This window comes from Tuber melanosporum, assembly GCF_000151645.1.
Source record: "Tuber melanosporum whole genome shotgun sequence assembly, scaffold_257, strain Mel28".
In the NCBI taxonomy this organism is placed as follows: Eukaryota; Fungi; Ascomycota; class Pezizomycetes; order Pezizales; family Tuberaceae; genus Tuber; species Tuber melanosporum.
Genome location: NW_003298927.1, coordinates 34,730 through 56,334, shown reverse-complemented (window position 1 = coordinate 56,334; position 21,605 = coordinate 34,730). Strand labels below are relative to the sequence as shown.

At 44.9% G+C, this 21,605-nt stretch overlaps 1 protein-coding gene; it reads right to left on the bottom strand.

The window, feature by feature from the left end:
* Window positions 1-1,768: 1,768 nt before the first annotated feature.
* GSTUM_00001176001 (uncharacterized protein) lies at window positions 1,769-4,188 on the bottom strand. XM_002838520.2 has 4 exons: window positions 3,646-4,188; window positions 3,374-3,575; window positions 2,785-3,326; window positions 1,769-2,734 (listed from the first exon to the last, which is right to left on the bottom strand). Exons 2-4 carry the CDS (start codon window positions 3,450-3,452, stop codon window positions 1,910-1,912), a joined length of 1,446 nt encoding a protein of 481 aa, XP_002838566.1. The 5' UTR covers window positions 3,453-3,575; window positions 3,646-4,188; the 3' UTR covers window positions 1,769-1,909.
* Window positions 4,189-21,605: the final 17,417 nt, after the last annotated feature.

Below are 21,605 nucleotides of genomic sequence, written 5' to 3'. Positions count from 1 at the left end.
GTGTGAATGTCAACGCCCCCCTATGACGGGTCCATTCACGCATCCAACAGAGCTATGTGAATACTCGTGTTTCTGAGTTTCTCGCTGCACCTGCAGAAGTGGTGATGTTGGTAAATGGTACTGGGTGATTGGCGAGTGGGCATCTTATAGAGCGGGGCGCAACCATCTATCGTGAGGATGGATTCATCATCCGTGTGCACTTGTATGGAGCGCTGTGGTTCTGTGTAAATACCAGGTATACTTAGCTTACCGTTTCTCCCATAGACTGACCAAACCTGGTGTGCCAATTAGTTACTCGCAATGAGAAAACCTATTCTGTACCAGCCGATCCCGCGCCCTTCCATACGGAATACCAGCAACGGGTTTTTATCCCAGCATAATGTAATGTTTCCCCCACACCCAAGGAAATAATACTTCAACTTTTAAGCACGAAAATATAATCACCAAAATCACCAAAATCTAAACATTTCATTTAAAAATACACTGGATCTGAGTGCACTCTCTGGTATATATATATTTGAAATTCCAGGAGACATATTAGGCAGTGAAAATGTGGTTTGTGCGAAAAACAATTTTTCAGGGTGCCAAACAAGGTATTAGCGCATGGTCTTGACACAGCTTGGCAGGGAGCCTACCCCGGCATTTTCCTAAAAAGGAGATTTATTGACCAATTTTAAGCACTGTGGGTAAAACTTTGCATTCTTGATATACAGTAGAATGGGTTTTCTCTGCTCACAATTTTATGTTCAGGGTTTATTAGAGTATGATAACATGAAACTATCGGTCACCGACCGACTCCCTCTAGCCACAGACTTCGGGGGGGGTTAAGGAAGGGGGGGATGGTCTGGTGGTGAAAACTTTCCTTTCTGGGTCCCAATCGCACGGATGAGGGGGGCAAGGGGAAAAAAAAAAAAAAGATGATTAGATTGAGATATATCCCTCCATTTTTGCCCGGTTTCAGGCCTACCAACCACACGGGGTGGTATGGAGATGCGTCTTAATCTTGAGAACAAGAAAAGAGTGGCCCAATCTGCCATAATCTGGAAAGCCGATCGCCGGAGGATGTTACCAGCAGCTTTATTTTGCATTTGCCTGGGCTGGGAAACCGGGGAAGGGGTTTTGGTTGCATAGCAACGCCGCCAGTAGAGGCTGCTGAAATCTCTAATGGCGAGGAAGCTCACCATCCCCGAGCGTCTTGGAACAACTTTGGCAAGAATTGGTGCCCAAGTACAAGACTATAACATAACCGCAGAACAGCTGCAAGTGCTACCATACCAAACATAACATCCAAAGGCTTCTGGCCATTTGAGATTATATAGGGAAGGGGAATTGTTAGGGCGGGGTCATGGTCCTGCGTCCTTGTGTTAGCCTGGCGAACGGGCAAGTTCGAGGAGAAGGTTTATCGTTGGATATGATCAAGACTGGCCTCTAATTGTAGGAAGAAAACCTAGTGCTCTCACGAAATGTGTAAGTTATATGATGTGCTCGGGCGTAGGAAGGGACGGGGGGGTCCAAAGGAATGTTCTAGTTGAATAAAATGATTGCTGTCATTGCATGTGAAGAAGAGCTAAGGGGGGGGTAGAAGTGGGATTTGGATAGTGATTGAAGAGGGGAGTGGTGAACTTGATGATGAGTTCGGTGGGCGATCATACATGTTTTCGGGTTGGTGTACTTAATTCTGCCGCTTTGGAATACGCAAGTGGCTCCTGCAAACGCTTTATTGAGGTTTCGGAGGTTCACGGGATAATTATAGGAAATGTGAGAATAATTTGCGGAATCGGTATTTGTGATGCTACCGATGTGTTGAAATCAGTGGTACAAAACCTTCTACACCCCCGAGCACTACTCCCACAATAGCTAAAGCTCCAAGAGGCTACCCTATTCTCTGAAATAAGTTAATCTATGCGCACTACAAGCCCATACCTTCCAAGATTCCAACTTCCTCACCCTGCCGTCTCAATAACTCTCTCATCTTCGTTAGGTACTCCTCCTCTTCACTTTCGGGGCGCACCGCCTCTTCCGGGATCTCTTGTCGTTCCTTTCCAACGCCCAATAACCCGAGCCTATCACCTGCCCATACTAATATCTTCCCATCCCCGCCCCGTAGTGGTTTCACCCGCCGAATCACATCACCCCCATCCTCACCCACATTCCATATACCAGAGGAGGTTTTCCCCCCACCCTCAACCCAATGTTCGCGAATCACTGTTCTAGCATCCCTCTCGAAAAAGCTTATACATCCCTCTGCATTACCGGTGACTAGGTAACTCCCGTGTGACGTTACAGTGAGGATTTTACTTCTGGCGGCAGTTTGCCGGTTTTTAACAATAGGGTATGGTGATCCTAGACCGGGGTATATCTCTAGTGTTCCCCTACCGTTGTATTCTCCACATGCGGCAAGGCCCGAAGTGCCAATGGTTGTTAAGCCGCAGAGCCGGGCGCCAGAATGTATTGTTGAGGTAAGTTTTGGCCAACCTCGACGGTCATACGACAATAATGACGGGAATCGGCCGGCTACCTTTACACTTGAGCCGGAATGAAGGATCGATAGGGGTCCCGGTTGAAAGAGAGGAGCATGGGCGGGTGGGGGAGAGTTTGGCGATACTCTGGAATCGTGCATATGTAGGGTTAGGGTAGTGCCTATTGTTAAGGGGTAGGGGGAGGAGGTTTGCGAAAGAGCCATAATAGAGAACGGGAACCGGTGGGTCGAGATTCTTTTCAGAGATGTTAAATCCTGGCCAAGTTAGCGATATGTGGTTGCGGTACTGGGCCGGTAACACTTACGATCTCAACCAAACCATCCTCTCCGGCGACCCAGATCCTGCCCGCCGCTGCATCGATGGAAACCCCATCGACGATTCCCGCTTCCCGTATCTTCTGTTGAGCCTCGAGAGCTGGCGTTCTCTTTTTTTGCGAAAATATTAATCCCCTTTCAGATTTTCCAATTTCCCTGGCGGCACAATTATCCTGTAAACTCCAAATCTTGACGCTCCCATCAGATGTTGCCGCAACGACCATATCATCCTCGGTACTCCCACCCCTGGATGGGAATGCCCCAATACCCTTCACCTCGTCTCCCACAGTCGGGGAGCCGGTGCCAACCCAGAGCATCCTCGTAGGAGCATTACGAAACTTGTATTCAGTGTACCAATCTATGGTGGCACATTCGACATCAGAGATGGGTGTTCGAGGAGGGGTCAGTACGGTAAGAGACGAGCCTTCGCGGTAGGAACAGAGCGATCGCCAGAGGGTTGGGTCAAGTCGAGTTAGGGCTCGTAGGCGACGAGAGGTTGCATGCAGGGGGATAACATCCTTCGGGGGTAGGTCTTTCTGGGTTAGTAATTGATAGAAATGGTGCTGAGAAATGGCTTACGAGAGATTATCTCAACGAGCAACTCGTCAGGAAGGCATAATAAAAATAGAGCCTTCTTTGGTCTCATATCGATAGTCATGAGGGATGTTCAAACGGCAACGGTGATTAGGAGGAAAATTCAATTACTGCAGTAACTCTGGTGATCCACGGGGGGGGGGTTGCAGCTGTGGTTGAATTATCTGGCGGGGATTGGAGGTAAGCTCTTGTCTTGTAGGTCAGTAATTGGATGGCGATGGTGTTCGTAAGCGGGCAGCCGAAGCGAGGGAACAAACATTAGAGAGGGGAAGGGAACTGGAGGGCACGGTATCGAAGGGAAAAGGGACAAGAGAAAGAAAGAGGGGAGAGAAACTCTCTGCGGGAAACTGCAGAAGCGCAGCGGAAGACTGATGCAAAATTAATCCAAAAGGGAAGGGGAGTGTTGGGCGCGATATGTCTCTGTCTAGGGGAGAGAAACTAGGACTATAAGAACGAATCGAAAGGGCAACAGAAACGGATCGTGTGAGCGATCGAGTGAGGGGCGACGGCGGTACAATATTGACCGATGAAGCCTGATTGTATTTAAGATATCGTAAAATTTATTTTGAAGGCTAGACCATCCAACTTATAGAGGAAAAATGGTGAGAGAACAATAAAGTATCATGATCGTATAGGAAAACACAGTACTCGGTACCGGCAGTTAAGGTTCTTGATCTCTCTTTCACCCTTTTCGCTTCCGCCCTTTTTTTCCCTCTCTTCTTTTCCCTTTGATCCTGGCAAGGGGAGCCTTTTTCGTGGGTGGAGCTCGATAGAATAAAGGTCCTAAGGGGGCAAGAGTATGAGGGAGGGAGAGACAGAGACAGAAACGAGTCAGAATCAGGTTCGACTTGGCGATCGGGCGCCGGAAGCGGGTTCATGTGTTGTGATTGGATTGATAAGCTCTCGTTTCTCTCCTTATCGGGAGTATCCTTGGTGAGTGTAGCTTATTGAGTAAGTTGAAGCATCACGTGATGAGCTAAATTGTGAAACTATTTGTTGGAATCCATCATTGACACGACTTTTGATTCCTACTGGTTTACAAAACCCCCCATTGTTTCTAACCTCACCTCAACCCCCCCCCTTTCCCCCAACTACCTTATTTCCATACTCTCCCTTCACCTCTCCCACCTCTTTTCATGGGGAAGCGGCGCCGAATACCAGCTACACTCTCCCCAGTATGCCCTGGAGGTTTTGGTTTAGATCTCAGTGCCTCCTCTAATGATCATCGTGCCCCGTGTCGTGCCCGTAAGAGTGATCCTCAAACCCCAGACTCGATAGAGCCGTCTGATTCTGCGTTGTTCACTCGGGTGCGTGCATTAAGACCTCCCGGGCCGGAGAGCACCCTTTCGAGTTCTCCTAGTGATGCTAATGGTACTTCCTCGTATTATGGCGACGATGAATCTTGTAGTGTGGGTTGGCGAGACTCGGGATTAAATACCTTGTCGACTTTATCATTCCCTAGGGTGATCGCTTTCGGGAGCATTCCGCAGAATTCTGTGCCCGATTTCACTCTCATGAAGGATATGCCAATGTCAGCTTCATATTTGCGGTCTTCCCGCCTAGCCTGCACAAGGGGTATTTGGCCAAGCAGAAAGTGGATGGGATTCCCAGTCCTGGTGAAGCCCCTCAAGCGCGGAACGATGATTTGGAGGATTCGTCCGGTTGCGGTGCCGAAGAAGACCCCCAGATTACTGATGGGGGCTTAATCCTGAGAAGGTCCGAAAAAATATTCTTGGTAGACCTCCTTCTGAGCCGATTCCGACAACCGACTCGATCGTGGCTATTATTTACGATAGCTCTTCTAGTGCCTAACGGTCTATGCGCCCCGGTCCTGGACTTTTTGCGCATAAATTGTTTCTTCCGGACCATGCAAACCTTATCAAGATTCCATCTAACCCGATTGAAATACCGCAGCCCCTCATGAAAGTTATCCCGCTAACTCCAGAGACATGGACCAATGAGGGAGTTAATTCTATGGCTATCGGAAATTGGACTGAGGTCGAATCCCCATGGGCTGACGGTCATCAGTATGCAGATGTTACAGTTTCAGGGCACGCCCCGGGGGGGCGTTGCCTCCCTAGAAGGCTCCCGGTCCGCGATTGGAGAAAGTTCGTTGGAAAGCATAGTTTCAAAGGGTTCCCAAGGGAAATGGCATTGTGCTTACCGCTTACCAGGCTCATTCCCAGTAGCGCGCTCAGACTCTGAAGTGCTAAGACATGAAGTGTCCGTTAGGCCTGTGGAATGTGCCCAAACTACCGTTAGAGTTGCAACTCAGGCTGTTATTCCATCCTCTACCAACTCACTGCGGCGGGTGATTTATGACTTGGAAGTTATGTTTAGCCAGGCGCTTGACTTGGCAAGTAGGGTGGCAGCTTATATCGTACACGGGCCTTTTTGTATCAAGGAGATGTCGGTCCAGGCCGGAGCGGAAGGGCAAGAACTAGTGTCGTCTCTCAAGCTGGGGATAACAGCAGTACCGAGTCTTTCAAAACTGCCAACGAGCTTCAGCAGGACGATAAAATCCTCGCTCTGCCCACCGAAGCTCTCGGAACAGCAGAAATCATTAGCCTGAGTACTTCTGTTGTTCACAATCATAGGGGATTTATTAATGGTCAGGGAAAATATGAGCAAAGTTCGCACCCCGAAGCGGAGGCTGAAACCTTTGGGGCTGCTCGAGACGCGCATCACACAGAATATTTTAAGTTTATTCGTAGAGAGGGTCGACCCTCTCGTAGCGCGGGCCCTCTAGATGGCCGGCCGCGTTTCCCGGTGGAGGTTGGACCATTTGGGGGATACCCCAGAGCTCTTAAGGGGCCCAGGGATACAGATTTTGGATATTTTGGAGACCGCGAGCTGGATGCCCGGATCCATGAGCCAGCCCATAGCGACCGGTATACAGGGGGGTGGGATTGGAGCCTACGAAAAAAGCGAATTGCTGCTGTAATTGCGTGTTTAATTCCGGGGTTTATGGGGTTTATAGTGGGGCGCTATTCTGGTGAGGCGGCAACTGTGCAAAAAAGCCTCCAAGTAAGCGGGAATATTGTCGCGCTAGGGAATGTTAGTTTTCTTGTTGGTGTAGGCTTATGTGGGTTGGTATTCTGGCCGCTTCCCCTTTTACATGGAACGAAGTCATACTCGCTAGTATCTCTGGCACTTATGGTACCTCTACAACTTCCCTAGGCTCTTTCTCTTCCGCTACATACCACTTTTGGACAACGTGCGGGCGAATCTATGCTGCTATATGTGGTTTGCTTGCTTGTTTTCAGAAGCTCCTCCGCATTGCCATGGGGTTTACTAGTCTTCTTTGCAACGATTCTTGATATGTTTGGACCAGACACTGGGGAATGCTGCCGGGGTGGTATAGTCTTCAACAAGGGTTTCCTAATCGAGGGGGTGGATCAATACCACCAACTGCCCGGAGGTGAGGCGGGCGCAAGGGTGGGGATGTGGCTAGGCGTTTGGGTATGGTTCTTTGTGGCATCCCCTGGTGTTGGCTTTTTCGCTGGTCGGGTAATTACCGAAAAAATGGGTCCAGCCTGGGGCTTTTGGATAGCGGCCATCGTGGGTGTTGTGCTATTCCTTGTGGCAGCAGCGATACCGGAGGTGCGGCCGCCGTGGAGGCGGTTGATAGGCGGGGAGGGGCAGTCTGGGTGGGTCAGGAGAGGATGGAGAGAGGTGAGTTGGCGTTGGTGATATTTGGGAAGCCGCCTGAATGGTGGTGGAAGGGAGTTTGGGCCGGACTAGAAATGACAGGGAGGATGTATGGACAAGCCGATTTCTCATTCTGGCAGTATACACTGCCTGGGTTATGGGACAAGTGTCTGTGATCATGGATGTTGGTATATGGAAAATGTGGTTTGTGAATGTTTGCTAATCCCCCCGAAGCTCCTCGTGCCCCTCACCTCCCATTACTACGGATTTGGGTCAATCGATGTTGGCTTAGCCGTCCTTGCCCTTCCTATTGCCTCTCTTATTTCAATACCATTCCAGCACTCAACCTTCTACCCCCGTAACTTTCGGCATCTTGCGTATCATGTAGCGCACTTAACGGCGTCCCATTCTAGCATGGATCATCGCTATCGTGGCTCACTTTTCTTCTCTACTTTTTTCCTTCTTGTATCAAGTTTAGGCTTTGCTATATCTGCTACTGGTCACCCGACACACTTTGCGATACTGATAGCCTTGGCTGCTTTCGCATTTTTCTCTGGGACACTCGCTTTCACCGAATGCCATCTTATTTTATAGGATAACTGGGATGTCAGTGACTTGCCGGCAGTTAGGCTGGGTCGATTCGGTAGTGTCTCAAATGGTGCAAGCTCGGGAGGACTGCCACATGGAACCTGTAGACCGGCAATGCTTCAGGATCCCGGGGACGCAGGGTTCAGAACATCGCATCCGGAGATTAGCGCGGGTATGGCGGTGTTCCACTCCCTATCATTGATTCTAGCCGCCTTGGGTGTTGGGGTCTCCGACCTTGTCGAGCAAACCATCGGTGTGAGGAGCGGTGTGGCGATATTGGTGGGGGCGGGTTTCTTGCTAACGGTAGGATTAGGGGGTGTTTTGTGGAGAGGTCAGAGGCGAGGGTGTTTGGTTCTTGGGGCGGGGGTTGCGTCTGAGAGGTGGTGTCTTGTAGGGCTGTTGCGGAGGGGGAAATGGACGAGGTGGAGTGAGGCTGGGGGTGGGTGGGGAGATGAGATTGGGGTTTAGTGTGTACAAAGGACTGTGCAATCCAATTGAGATATTAGCTCATCATTGTGGATCCCTCTTATGATGTGTTTTCCTTGGATAGACTGGGCGTTCTGTTCGCACCATTCCTGGCTCCTACCGTCTCGGACCCTCTCCCGGACTCTCAATGATGTCCATGAACTATCATGAGCGGCCCCAAGTCATAGGGAGAGAACACGGAAACCAGCCTATCGCAACATCTAGCTAGAAACGTGTTTCCTTATACACAACGATCCCCGAAATCTGATTCTAGCCTAATATGGTACTCCGAAGTGTCAACAATCCTTCTCATCCACTACCTCCAAGAACGGAGTTCATACATGCCATACACCCATCTCCACGCCTACCTTACACCACCCAATACCATCTGCCCCAGTCTCCCAGATATAATATGAAATCATGTGATAACCCCGATTCCACTTTCTCCTTGCTTAACCCACCCCTTATCACGAAACCTCACTCGCCTCCCCCGCCCCCCCGACCTCCACTCCCAAGCGAAAAAGCTGGCATAACATACGGAAATCGAGCAACCCTAACAGCGACGAGCAAAAAATTTAATTGGTTCCATAAAATATGATTACTCAAAGTATAAATGACGGAAGAGGTAAAACTGGTTTAGAAGCTAAGGTTTCCCGCCCGACGAGACGCTTCCTCCCTCTTCGATTTCTGCGTTTAGGGTGAGGAGAACTTTGTGGGTGTTTTCGCTATTCGCGGTTTTGGTTTGGTGGGTGGGGGTATGTGTCTGTACCTGGGGGGTATCTGTTTTGGGAGGCGGGTATGGGGGAGGTGGAAGCGTTGTTGTATTTGATTTTAGGGCGTGAGTATTGTGGGAAGGGATTCTAGTGGGGGGGGGGGTTATAACGTTGCGGAACGGCATGTGCGCGTTGGTGGACCTTTTTTTTGTTTTTTTCGTTCTCGGGATTACAGGGATGCCAGGTATTCCCTGAAACGGCCCGTAGAGCATGTCATGCATTGCACATGCTATTTTGTAAATTGTTGCTGTCAAGGGCCAATATTTCGGATCTGCTCTGAGTATTGTCTACCATGATATGACAAGGCTGATGTCTGAGTTCCCTGTCCGTGGGAGTCCTTGATCCATTACGGTAGTCCGGTCATCGCTTGAATCCTGTGTGTCTTGTGAGCACTGGACAGGGCGCGGGTCTCAATTTCGAAACACGACATCTGTAGAGAATCTTAACTCCTCGGGTTAATTAGCTCAGTTATGAGGTGTTGTTGATTTTGCTACTCTCCGTTCGAGTGGGGCTTTGAGGTTGACATTTATTCTTGCCTACAGTGCTCTCCTATGTTTTCTTCTCTCGCATAGCGCGAAGTACAATCCCAGAGACATTCAGGTCTTTTACCAGTTATTCAATTCAACCTCGCAACCCCCTCTCTGTGTACCACAGCATTTGGCGAGAACCGTCAGGTGCTGGTACGTTGAAATGAGGTCTTCATTCTTCTTTTGTCTCGAGATCCGCAAAACGCTAGATCCTACCTCTGTACTGTACAGTACAGTACAGCATGGGCCAATCTTTTCAGGGTTTTCTAGAGTTGGCAAAATTGTAAGTTTTTACCTCTGCGCTCGTTATTTCGGAGGTAAAAGTATCGAGTGCTTGCCGGGATATAAGGTACCGAAAACGTCCCGTTGGGCCCAATATCGCTTTCAAAGGGGCTTTCCATATACCAGTATGTTACCCACCCACTTCTCTTTCTACCCGTACGGAGTTGCGGTTAAATTTGCGGTGGTGGCCGCAAGAGCTTGGCGTCATAGCAGGTCTGGCAGGCGGAGTTTATTATGACTGCGACACTCTTGCTTACTCGTTGGGGTTGTGGTCTAGACTTTAGTTGTGAGTTTTAAGGGTCAGGGAGTAGTTGTGGAGGAAATATATGAGGTTTTGCGATACTTGGTGGTGGTGATTTTTCAACAGCAAGGTTGATGGACAAGGATTTGGACACTTGGTTCGACGGTACGGTAGCAAATGGAGTGTAGTATAATAAGTTTCAACAAGGGAGAAGAACAAATGGCTGGTGAGAGGGAGGTATGGACTGATGGTGGGTGAAGACAACTAACAAAGGAAAATGGGTTTGCCCTTAATTATGGATCATACAAATCCCTGCCCACATACTTCTACAAGTAGTAGATGCCAGACCCTTCATCACATTCCATTATGGTAAGCCCCCAATTCACCGTGCAATCGCCAGTTCTTTCCTGTCGACGGCGGGAGTATATGTCCGAGGATATGTCTGGCCGGGGAAGAGGTTCTTTCGGTATCAACAGCCATGAGGAGTCAGGAGTACGGTAGTCGGATAGGTGTTTGAAGTTGCCGCACCAGCGGCCGGTTTTTAAGTCCAATATGCGGAATGGTCGTTGCATATATGCGGTAGGATTAGCTGTGTTTGGGTAAGAAAGACATCTGGGTGAGGGTTGGGGTGGGGTTTTTTGTAGGCATGTGGTAAGGAGAAAACGTTGGGAAAACTGTTTCGGAGGTACAGTACAGCTCATAAGTTTTGTATGTTCCGCAGGCAGAGAGTGCAGCATACAAAACTTATGAGCTGTGCCTCCGTTAGTCTACGTCCAACAGTGATTACTGTACGACTACTCGTACAGTCTCCACCGGGGGATCAATTATATGATCCTAGTAATTTTTGTAGCCCTAACCTTGACGAATCCGTTTTTGTCAATGAGGTACGGTACCGATACCCTGCTCGCCACCCGCCAAGTTTCACCTTGTCCCGGTGAAGGCTGTAGCGGTTTGATATAGATAGTGGGGCTACGGAAGTCCATGGGCACGTGGATGGGTAGTCTATCGGTGGGTTAGATACCATATTACTCGGGTTTGGAGGTTAGCGGTGAGGCCGACAGAGCATGCTATCACTGGCCGAGGACATTTCTACAAATTCCTGCACCCTGCACATATGTCTTCGACCACTCACACCCTCTTTGTCTCATCGCTTACCTCGGGACCTATGTATTATGAGTTATCGGTGAACAGAGTTGGGGATTCCCATGTGATGAGCTGTGGCCGGTGACTACTTGCCCCTGTATGATAGTGGACTTAATAAATTTATAACCAACGTATTGGGGATAGAAGAGGGGGCGGCTCGCCCTGCGAGTGAGCCTCTGAATTCGGCGCAAAAAAAGAGCCAAACTTGAGTACCGTGCTGTTAACAATATCTGCTGCTCTTATAAATTCCGTGCCTATTCACTGTCGGACCTCGATTCGGGTTCTCGTACGATACTTTCTTGAATTTTTACAAAGGGCAAACTTCTCCCATTTTAATACTTTGTTGAATGGCAACTATAGTGGAGTAAGTTACATCATCTATTCATCTTCAACTCGTAGACTATCTTCTTATTCCTAGGGTTTCCTGGACTAAACTTGCTTTGCGCCACCCCTGTTCGGCCGTGCCTCCCTGAGGGTGTCGCTTTAAACCTTATTTCATTCTATCGGTCTATTCGGGTGTTGCGGTTGGAGAAGTGCCCTTGTTCGTGGTGGTGGAAGGATCGCTCTGTTGCTTGACTGATTGGAGAGAGTAGAGATTTTGTTGTTTATGTAAAAACGGGGAAAAAGTTCGCTCGTGGAGAGTGAAGAAAACTAAGAAACAGCACAAGAGTATACCATAAACTAAAGTTTCCCTTTCCAAACATGCCCAACATTTTAAAACCCTACTTGCCCATGCACACCGCTTGCATACATGCTACCCATTCATACCCCAATTCATACTCAGACTTACAATTTACTACCATGATTATACTACCACTACTTACGATGTCACAAAATTTGCCACAAGACTCTGGACTAACTGTACTGTACTTGGGTAAGTTAAGGATTACTACATACGCGTCTGGGCTCAGAATATTGGTGCTCAAACAACACTACTGCGACAAACTGTATTACTGGTATAGACCTGTGGATGTTTTCGTGCGGGGCAAGGCATACTTTGCTGCAATTATCGTCGTCTTATGGGAAAATATTTCCCCGGGTATGATACTGTACGGCACTTGTACTCGCGCTTCTGCCAAGTTAGTAGATATCCGGGAAAGGAACCTAACCGATCGCGGATGCTGCGAGGTTCGGAAACAGATCTTACGTGATCTTTTAATACTGTTGAGCATCGAGTAACACAAATGAGTAGGCTATGATACTACGAGTAGACTACTCCTCGGTCACCTCCCCCCCACAACAAAAGTACCGGTACAATATGTACCCCTCCTTTTCTCCCCATGCGCCACCCACCCCCCCACAAATAACTCTCTCTACACAACGTCGCTAAGCTGGAGTATGCCTGCATGAATTTATTACCGCTCTCCTGCGACTGCTAAAATTGTGTCGGCGGGGTGGGGTATGTCGGGGTCACTGATACCGGTACGCCCAAGAGTCACAAATCTTAACCTGGCTTTATTTGGACAGATATACTGATAGCAGATGAACCCTGATAAGGCTCTGCGTATTTCGCAGTCCGGGCTGCGTATCTGACTTCCCGAAATTCCTAGCCGAGTGACGTAAATTACCTTCCGAGGCGTCTCCAGCTACTGGAGGACGAGTGTTATTCATAGCGTGTACTTTAATGTACTTGCACTTGTATGATATCTACGGCTAGCACTGTGGGACTGCGATGAAGTCGGAATTGCTTCTGGCAGCACTCGAGTTACTGTAAGGCGTTGTGTGTTTTTTCTTTTTCTTGTCTCAGCTGAGGCTGATCTTGCTGTGATTTTCCTACCTCTACAGTATCCCAGGGAATTTCAACGACATACTAGTACCGTAGCACCTTTCTCTTGTACGGTAATCGGGTACAGTGCTTACGGTACCGTGACTTTTTTTGAAAAATCTCCCTTCTGGCAGGGGGTTTTGAGATCCGCACGGGGGGCGCAGTTCTGGGGCACCTGTAGTCTACCGATAAATTTAACTTCGCCCTGATAAGTGGGTGGCGCACCCTCGGGAATCTGCACCTATCACCATAGGATATCAGTGGCATAAGGACAGTTGCGAAAATTGGTGATAAATTCAGTGGATTTTCGAGACTGGTTGGCTCACAAACGGGATGCAGGATCGACTGGGGCTCTTTCCGTTTATTCGAAGACGAGGGGTTATCATCCCGATTGCTCACCGAGTCAGATACTAGTATGGTGAGCCCGGTCAAGAGTGTGCGGGCGATGTACCGTACTGTACGGTACTGTACAAGTAAGGCTTTCCCTTTTGCACTTTCGTGAATGCGTCATTCGGTGACTAACTATAATTTGCACTCACGCAGACCGAAGTCAAGCAAGCACTCAAAGAGCTGCATGCACTCAAGGGGTTTCGAGTGATTACAGGGTAGTCATAACACTTGTGGTACGGTACCGGTCCTTTGTCTTGCTGGGTCTACACTTTGCTTGCAGTGCGGCCACTTGTGGGGATCCTCCGCACAAATTTGGTGGAGGAGTATAGACACAATGTCTATATTTTTGGAGGGATATCACGAAGTATATACTAGTGGTAGGCAAGTATGGAAGCGTCTATGAACTGCTCTGTTCGCGCTTGGGCCATAGGCACTTTTGTAATTTCTAAATGCGGATCCTAGACTAAAGCTTAGGATCAGCTCAGGACTTGCTACAGGTATCCTAGCATTCAAGCACTTCGGGTGTACAGTCGTGTCCGTATAGTCTTCATACCCCGGCATGGCAACCGTGTTGTCCTCCATCCCCACAACAACCGCCTCTACCATGACCCCCACATACCCGAAGAGCTAGAGAAGACCAAAATAAGGAAATTTATGCCCTGTATAAACATACTGATATGGGGTATAATAAAATTTCTAAGGTTATGGGTATCTCTAAGGCAACTGTTCAATCAGTAGTCAAAAGAGTTGAATCAAGAGATGGAAATACCCATGATGCCCCCAGATTTGGAAGACCAACAACAATTACCCTTCAAAAAAAAAGATAGTGGAGTCTATTATTGATGCTGAGCCTTATTTAGTGTTATGCGACATTATCAAAAAAGTGAATCTTGGTCTGGGCAAGACATCTGTGGATAAGATCATATCAGAAGCTGGTTTTAAGCTTCTGATACCTAGAAAAAAACCTTTTGGAGGAAAGGACAGAAGGAGAAGAGAAAGGAGTTTGCTAGGAGAAGGAGGAATTGGAGGGGTGCATGGAATTGGGTTGTTTTTGTAGATGAAGCCACCATTATCTATGATCCAAATCCTACTGGCAGAAAGGTCAGAGTTAGACCTGGTGAAGAGCTGGAAGAAAAAAACTTGAAGCCTAGCTTTAAGTCTGGGAGGACTGGTATTGGGGTCTATGCTGCAATCATGAAGGGTGGTAGGACTGAGTTAATTCTTGTGAGGAAGAAGGGGGGAGGAAGAAAGGACCAGTAAAAGAGACAGACTTGGCCTCAATTTCTACCAATATGCAACTGAAATCCACCAGCCATACCTCATCCCTTTTATAGAAGGTCTGGATAGACCTTCTAACAATATTTACCTAGCAGCAGATAATGCCTCCTGGTATGGTGGTGAGGAAAACAGAAAATTGCAGTCAGACTGTAGTTATCAAAAATTGCCTTGGCCACCCAACTCACCAGATCTCAATCCTATTGAGAACACTTGGGCTCTGCTCAAAAGAGCCCTCAGAAATTGATTCTCTAGGTTGAATAGGAGGCCTCACAGTGCTGCTGAATTATTTCAGGCAGCAAAGGAGGAATGGGATTTAATTTCCCAAGAGAAGTTAGATGGATGGATAGATAGGATGCCTGAGAGAATACAGGCTGTACTAGATGCAGATGGTGGTCATACAAAGTGGTAATAATATTTTCTTAAGGCTTATTAGTTCTATTCATATACTTTTCTTAATTGAGTTGTTTGAATTTTTTTTTCAATTTTCCATAGAGAGGTGTTGTAGTTGTGTGTTTGCTCCGCTAGGGTATGAAGACTTTACGGACATGACTGTACTTGTAGAGAGCGAAAAAGCTTGGCATTTCGCAACGACTACACCAGTGGGATATTGTAAAAACTCGAATAATTGGACTTTGTGCCGGACGGTTAAATTAAGGTATGTATTACCAAGAGATCAGCAATCAAATCAGACATATAAGTCTCACTAACTCCTGGAATTTACTGTTAGGTGGAGACAACCTGTCTAGACTCAAAGTTGTCTGAGCCAATGGAGATATGTTTCTGTAGAAGGAGATTGTCTAGAAAGGCTTAAAATATACTCGTTTTGTTTATGACTGCTAAGAGTGAAGTAAAGTAGATAAAGCAGAATAGAATCATAAGAACAATATTATATTGTTAAGGTCTCTTCTTTATTGCTTGATGATGTCTAAATGCTTGAAAGGTACTTCGATATTTATATTCTGCTTCTGAGTGTTCACAGACTACAACTATTTTTCATACAAATTATATATTTCTCTAACTGTTTCTCACAATGTTAGGCATCCTCCTGAAGTATAAATACTAGGAGACCCTGAAAACCATCAAACTCTTTTTGGTAATTTCAACTTTGTCAGTTCGGAGTTGTACTATTTCCAGTAATAATTATCTGATTATCAGAGTGATTAGACTTAGGGCCTACTTCTCAAATCAAACTGTGTTGGCTTCAGTTATTTCTCTTATTGATGAAATGATTAGTTTTATCTGGAGCTCGTATCTGCAGGAGTAGTTGTAGATGTAACTTTTCTTGATTGCTGACTTTAAACCTCCATAACTCCTGATTCAACTTACACATATCTTCTGAATAACTTTCTACTAATTTGTAGGAAGCCATTCTACTGGATTGGTAGATAATCCCTCATTCAGCAACCTCTGTTTGTTTTAGGTAATAGGGCTTTCATTATTATTTAACCTTGGAGATAATTCCCATAGCCATGACACATTCCTTGACCTAGTTGTAATAATCTGTAAAGTTTATTGGCTTTCTTAGTAGTGTTCCTCAGACTTCTAAACACTTCTAATTAACATAGGGTGGATGAAAATGTATTGGTTCTTCATAGAGATCCTCTAACATTTGATATTGTATTTTCATACAAAAATATCTTGTTACTTATTACCGATTCCAAAGATGTTTCATCTTCGAAGCCTAGTAACTCTCTGAGCAGTTGACCCATTTGCTCTATTCTACTGCTTGTACCTAGCTAAAGGTCTCTTCTCATATATTCCGTGAACTGGATCAAGCGAGATAGACAGTAAGGATGTATGTGGTGTTATTCTGATATCTTCAATTCTGTAGAATTATAGTCACAGGATGCAACTAGGATAGATATGTATAATGATCTGTGGGCCCCATAGGGGGGCTGGAGGGGGGTGTTGGACATCAGATATTCTGATTCTAAGTAGGGTTAACCTACTTAGAGTAAGTCCTAGGTATCTGATCCCAGTACTTTTAATATTTACTCATAATGTAACTGGTATAAGTACTTGGTTATTAGTTTTATTTTATGTTTTATTTTAAGTATCACTTTGATACTTGGTTTGTTTTAAGTATTGTTTGATACTTGGTTTTGTTTTATGTTTTTTTTTAAGTATGGTTTTGATACTTGGTTTTGTTTTATGTTTTGTTTTAAGTATAGCTTTGATACTTAGTTTGTTTTAAGTATTGTTTGATACTTGGTTTTGTTTTATGTTTTGTTTTAAGTATCATTTTGATACTTAAGTAGTATTACCAAAGTGTATCACTTGATATCTTTGATTAGTTTCATTCATACTAGATATGAACAGATAGCATTCATTATGGGCCCCATTTCCGACAAATGGAGGACCAACAGCAGGTTATTTACTTCAAGTTAAAAAGAAAAACAACCAAATTGGACCAAAACTGAGTGAGTTATAGCTCTTTGAAGTCCAATAACTTCAAATAGCTCTATCACTGTCAGTTTTGGTCTGATTTGGCTAATTTATTTACCTAGTTAATGACATTAACCAAGGTTAATCTGTCCCCACTCCTAAGAAATGGAGCCCTATAACCAAGCCTATAAACAGATTAGTGTATTTAACGACTGCCCAATTCCACGATGGAAAAGGAAGACTTCAACTGACAGTATTTCAATATACTTGGTTGAACAGTAATACTTTAGTTTTCCCTGTACACCTCCAAAGCCTCATTTAGTTCTTAGCTCTCACCTACTCTTTTGAAGAGCAGGCTATCTGCTAACTATTGTATGATACCTATTACCGATAACGTGATTAGCACCTTGGAAACAGGTTACAAATATTAATAGTTTGCTACCTTATCTACCACTGTACCGCTAACATCTTCCTCATTATCTGAATTATATACATTATCTTCTACACTATCTATACTCCCCTTCTCACAATCCTTTAATTACTTAACCAAGAGGTCAGTGGCTGACCTCTTAATAGATAACTCATAGTTCTCACTTCTATCAATTAGAAGTGAGAGACCTATAATATGAAAAAATAACTGAAAACTTCTGCTCTTTCACTTGAGAAGCATGACCATGCTTCCCCAACAGCCCATGTTAGGACAATATGGTGATGGCTAACCAAGATTCTGGTAAGCCTTCCTCCTTCTGCCAATATTCACTTCTCCTCATCCTCCACAATACTCAGAGGCTTATCTATCCTATACTTGAATAGAATAGATTTTTAGATATGTAATTTCTCTCTTTTATTTTAGATTTGATTAACTTTTAATATGTTCTTAAAGGCTCTGTTAATAGATATATCTACAGGCTGCAGTAATCCAGTACAGTCATGTCTGTAAAGTCTTCATACCCTGGCGGCATAACCACATAACCACAACACCTCTCTATGGAAAATTGAAAAAAAATCCAAACAACTCAATTAAGAAAAGTATATGAATAGAACTAATAAGCCTTAAGAAAATATTATTACCACTTTGTATGACCACCATCTGCATCTAGTACAGCCTGTATTCTCTCAGGCATCCTATCTATCCACCTATCTAACTTCTCTTGGGAAATTAAATCCCATTCCTCCTTTGCTGCCTGAAATAATTCAGCAGTACTGTGAGGCCTCCTATTCAACCTAGAGAATCGATTTCTGAGGGCTCTTTTGAGCAGAGCCCAAGTGTTCTCAATAGGATTGAGATCTGGTGAGTTGGGTGGCCAAGGCAATTTTTGATAACCACAGTCTGACTGCAATCTTCTGTTTTCCTCACCACCATACCAGGAGGCATTATCTGCTGCTAGGTAAATATTGCTAGAAGGTCTATCCAGACCTTTTATAAAAGGAATGAGATATGGCTGGTAGATTTCAGTTGCATATTGGTAGGAATTGAGGCCAAGTCTGTCTCTTTTACTGGTCCTTTCTTTTTCCTCTTTCTTCCTCATAAGAATTAATCGTGCCACGGTTGTGGCTTTGCAGCCACAACCCCCCGGCTACTCGCTTGCTTGCAAACTGGGGTACTCTTCTAGAGTGCCTGCCAGCTCAACATGACTTTACAGCTCAACACAACTTGTAGCTCAATACAAATCTTTGTAGCTCAACAGAACTTTGTTGTGGCTAAACAGAACTTTTTTTGTGGCTCAATTAAACTTCACAATTCCACCACAGATAAAAATTATTCTAATTTACGCTTATTTTCCCCAATTTAACCAGTTTTTTAATACCTATAACAATTTGTTTTGATATTTTCTTCTTATAGGCTAAAAGGTTTTGCCTATTTTTAACCTTTAATTCCATCTCATCAAGTAGAGGTTTGCACTCCTCATGCTCCAACTGCTTCTTTGCATTCCGAGCTTTTTGCAGCTGTTTCTCTGCTTTCTCTATTTCTCCATCCTCTCGGCTTTTTGCCATCTGACGAGCTTGTGATGGATAAGTGACCCCACCCTTTTGTACCTGCCATTGACTCTGTCCCTGCTGTCTTACAGATCTTGCATATTCTGTTGCCCTAGTATACTCCATGTGCTCCATTGCTAGTGCACCTGACTGTGCTTGTACCAATCCACCTTGCAAAACTAATTTCAATTTTTTTCTGAAATGTTGGTGACAAGTCTAGAGCGTCAAGTTGTAATTCCACTCCCTTAAGCTTCAAGCTTCAGATAGTAATGGGAATAGTTGTGGATAATATTCGTGGAGGTGTAACGGGTTGCTGGAGAAGTAAAACTGCTTCACGTAACTTTGATATCACAATACTTGGATTGAATGGGATAAGTCCAGTTGCCTTAAAGGCAGATTTAATTGTGGAAGGTTTGAAGGTTTGTTGTCGGATAGAATCTATTGTGTCTAGAAATTCTATCTTGTCAAACTCTCCACAGCCAGTATGGGTTGCAGCTTCTACTGCTTCACTATGATAATGTTTATATGGCTGAAAAACCACAACATCAAGAGGTTGGAGAAGATAACTGGTATGAGGAGGTAGGCAGAAGACAACAATCTTATGGCTATCACAGTAATCGAGGAACTGCTTAGTGCAATGAGAGCCAAATCCATCCAAAAGTAATAGCCGATAGTTGGCTACTTTTCGTTGCAGAGAAAAGTATTTGAAATGCTCCAGCCACTGTAGTGACAATTTATCATTGCTGTATCTAGTCTCTGAGGTTCCTATAAGATAATTATCTGGTATACTGGTTGTTGTATACCAGGGCTTCTGATGTATAACTCCTGGAATAATGATCATCGGGGAAAGGACAACTCCATCGCCACTGATAGTCTCAGAAACGGATATCAGCTCACAGTTTGTGGAGCTTCCAAGGTATGACTATCGTGATGGGTCCCGCGTAGTTATCCACTGGTCTCGGCCTATACCAATTCTCAAGCCTGTTTCATTAAAATTGTAGCAGTCTTGGTCCTCAATACTGTACTTCTCACGGATAGTATGATATTGCTGGAATCAATCTTTGATCTCATCAGGTTGATGAGCATTTTTTCTGTTGATATCAAGAGTGTATTGTTTTCGAATCGAATACTCTGGATCATGGATCATGAAGCGCCTAGCCCAGTGGTCTCCAACAGTAGGAAATAAACCATGACCTGTATGGGAATACTGCAAAATAGCATTCGCGTAACCAGAAACCATTGGGAGGCGCGCACTTGTTCCTATTGCATCCAAGTGGTCTAGGTATTGACACACGGCTAGTTCTTGGTCTTCAGACAGTTTCCTGTTAGTTGCTTCTCTATTCTGTTTTGATGGAACTCTATGCCACTGGGCTTGAAGTCTGGATTCTGGAATTTCATACTGGCGGGCAAGTGCTGCAAGATTCTGTTTCTCATGCTCTATACCTTCAAGAGAGGCAATTGGAGCTCAAATTCGGATCTCGGTATCTTCGTAAGGCTCCACCCATTTACTAGGAAGCACAATAGTAGCTGGTAGTGACGCCATGATGATGATGATATCGGGGAAATTGGTATCGAGAGGATAGGCTCTAGGTGACTTTGAATAGATTGACAGTAATTGTAGAAAGAATACATTTGGAAGATTGTTTGAAAATCAAATTGGTAAGTACTGGACAATTGTAGCAGTCAAGCTTTAACTTTAATACATCTATATATAAAATAGAATACTGTATATAATGGGTTTTAAATAGAATTGTAAAAAATGGAGATTCATTGAAGTTCAATGGTAAAGATCAATAAGAATATAAGATCCCATTGAGCAATAGAGCTCCATTATACTTCAAAGTCATATTCAGCTATAAGATTGTACTGTGCTACCTCAATAGCTTGAACTACAATAATATGTTAAGCTCTAAACAAATGATAATCTACTAGTATAATGCTACCTATAGATACTATGTGAAAGTTATATTGGCTAATAAAGTTTCTTTATACTGTCATTCACCTTGAGCTACAAACAAATTTTAAGCCACAAAAAAGTTCTGTTTAGCCACAAAAAAGTTCTGTTGAGCCACAAAGATTTGTGTTGAGCCACAACTGTGGCATGATTAACTCAGTCCTACTACCCTTCATAATTGCAGCATAGACCCCAATACTAGTCCTTCCAGACTTAAAGCTAGGCTTCAAGTTTTTTTCTTCCGGCTCTTCACCAGGTCTAACTCTGACCTTTCTGCCAGTAGGATTTGGATCATAGATAATGGTGGCTTCATCTACAAAAACAACCCAATTCCATGCACCCCTCCAATTCCTCCTTCTCCTAGCAAACTCCTTTCTCTTCCGCTTTTGTCCTTTCCTCCAAAAAGGTTTTTTTCTAGGTATCAGAAGCTTAAAACCAGCTTCTGATATGATCTTATCCACAGATGTCTTTCCTGGACCAATATTCGCTTTTGTGGTAACGTCATGTAACACTAAATGAGGCTTGGCATTGATAATGGACTCCACTATCTTTTTTTTTTGAGGGGTAATTGTTGTTGGTCTGCCAGATCTAGGGGCATCATGGGGATTTCCATCTCTTTATTCAACTCTTTTGACTACTGATTGAATAGTTGCCTTAGAGATACCTATAACCTTAGAAATTTTATTATACCCTATATTAGTATGTTTATACAGGGCATAAACTTCCTTATTTTGGTCTTCTCTAGCTCTTCGGATATGTGGGGTGGTCTTGGTTGAGGCTGTTGTTGTGGGGATGGAT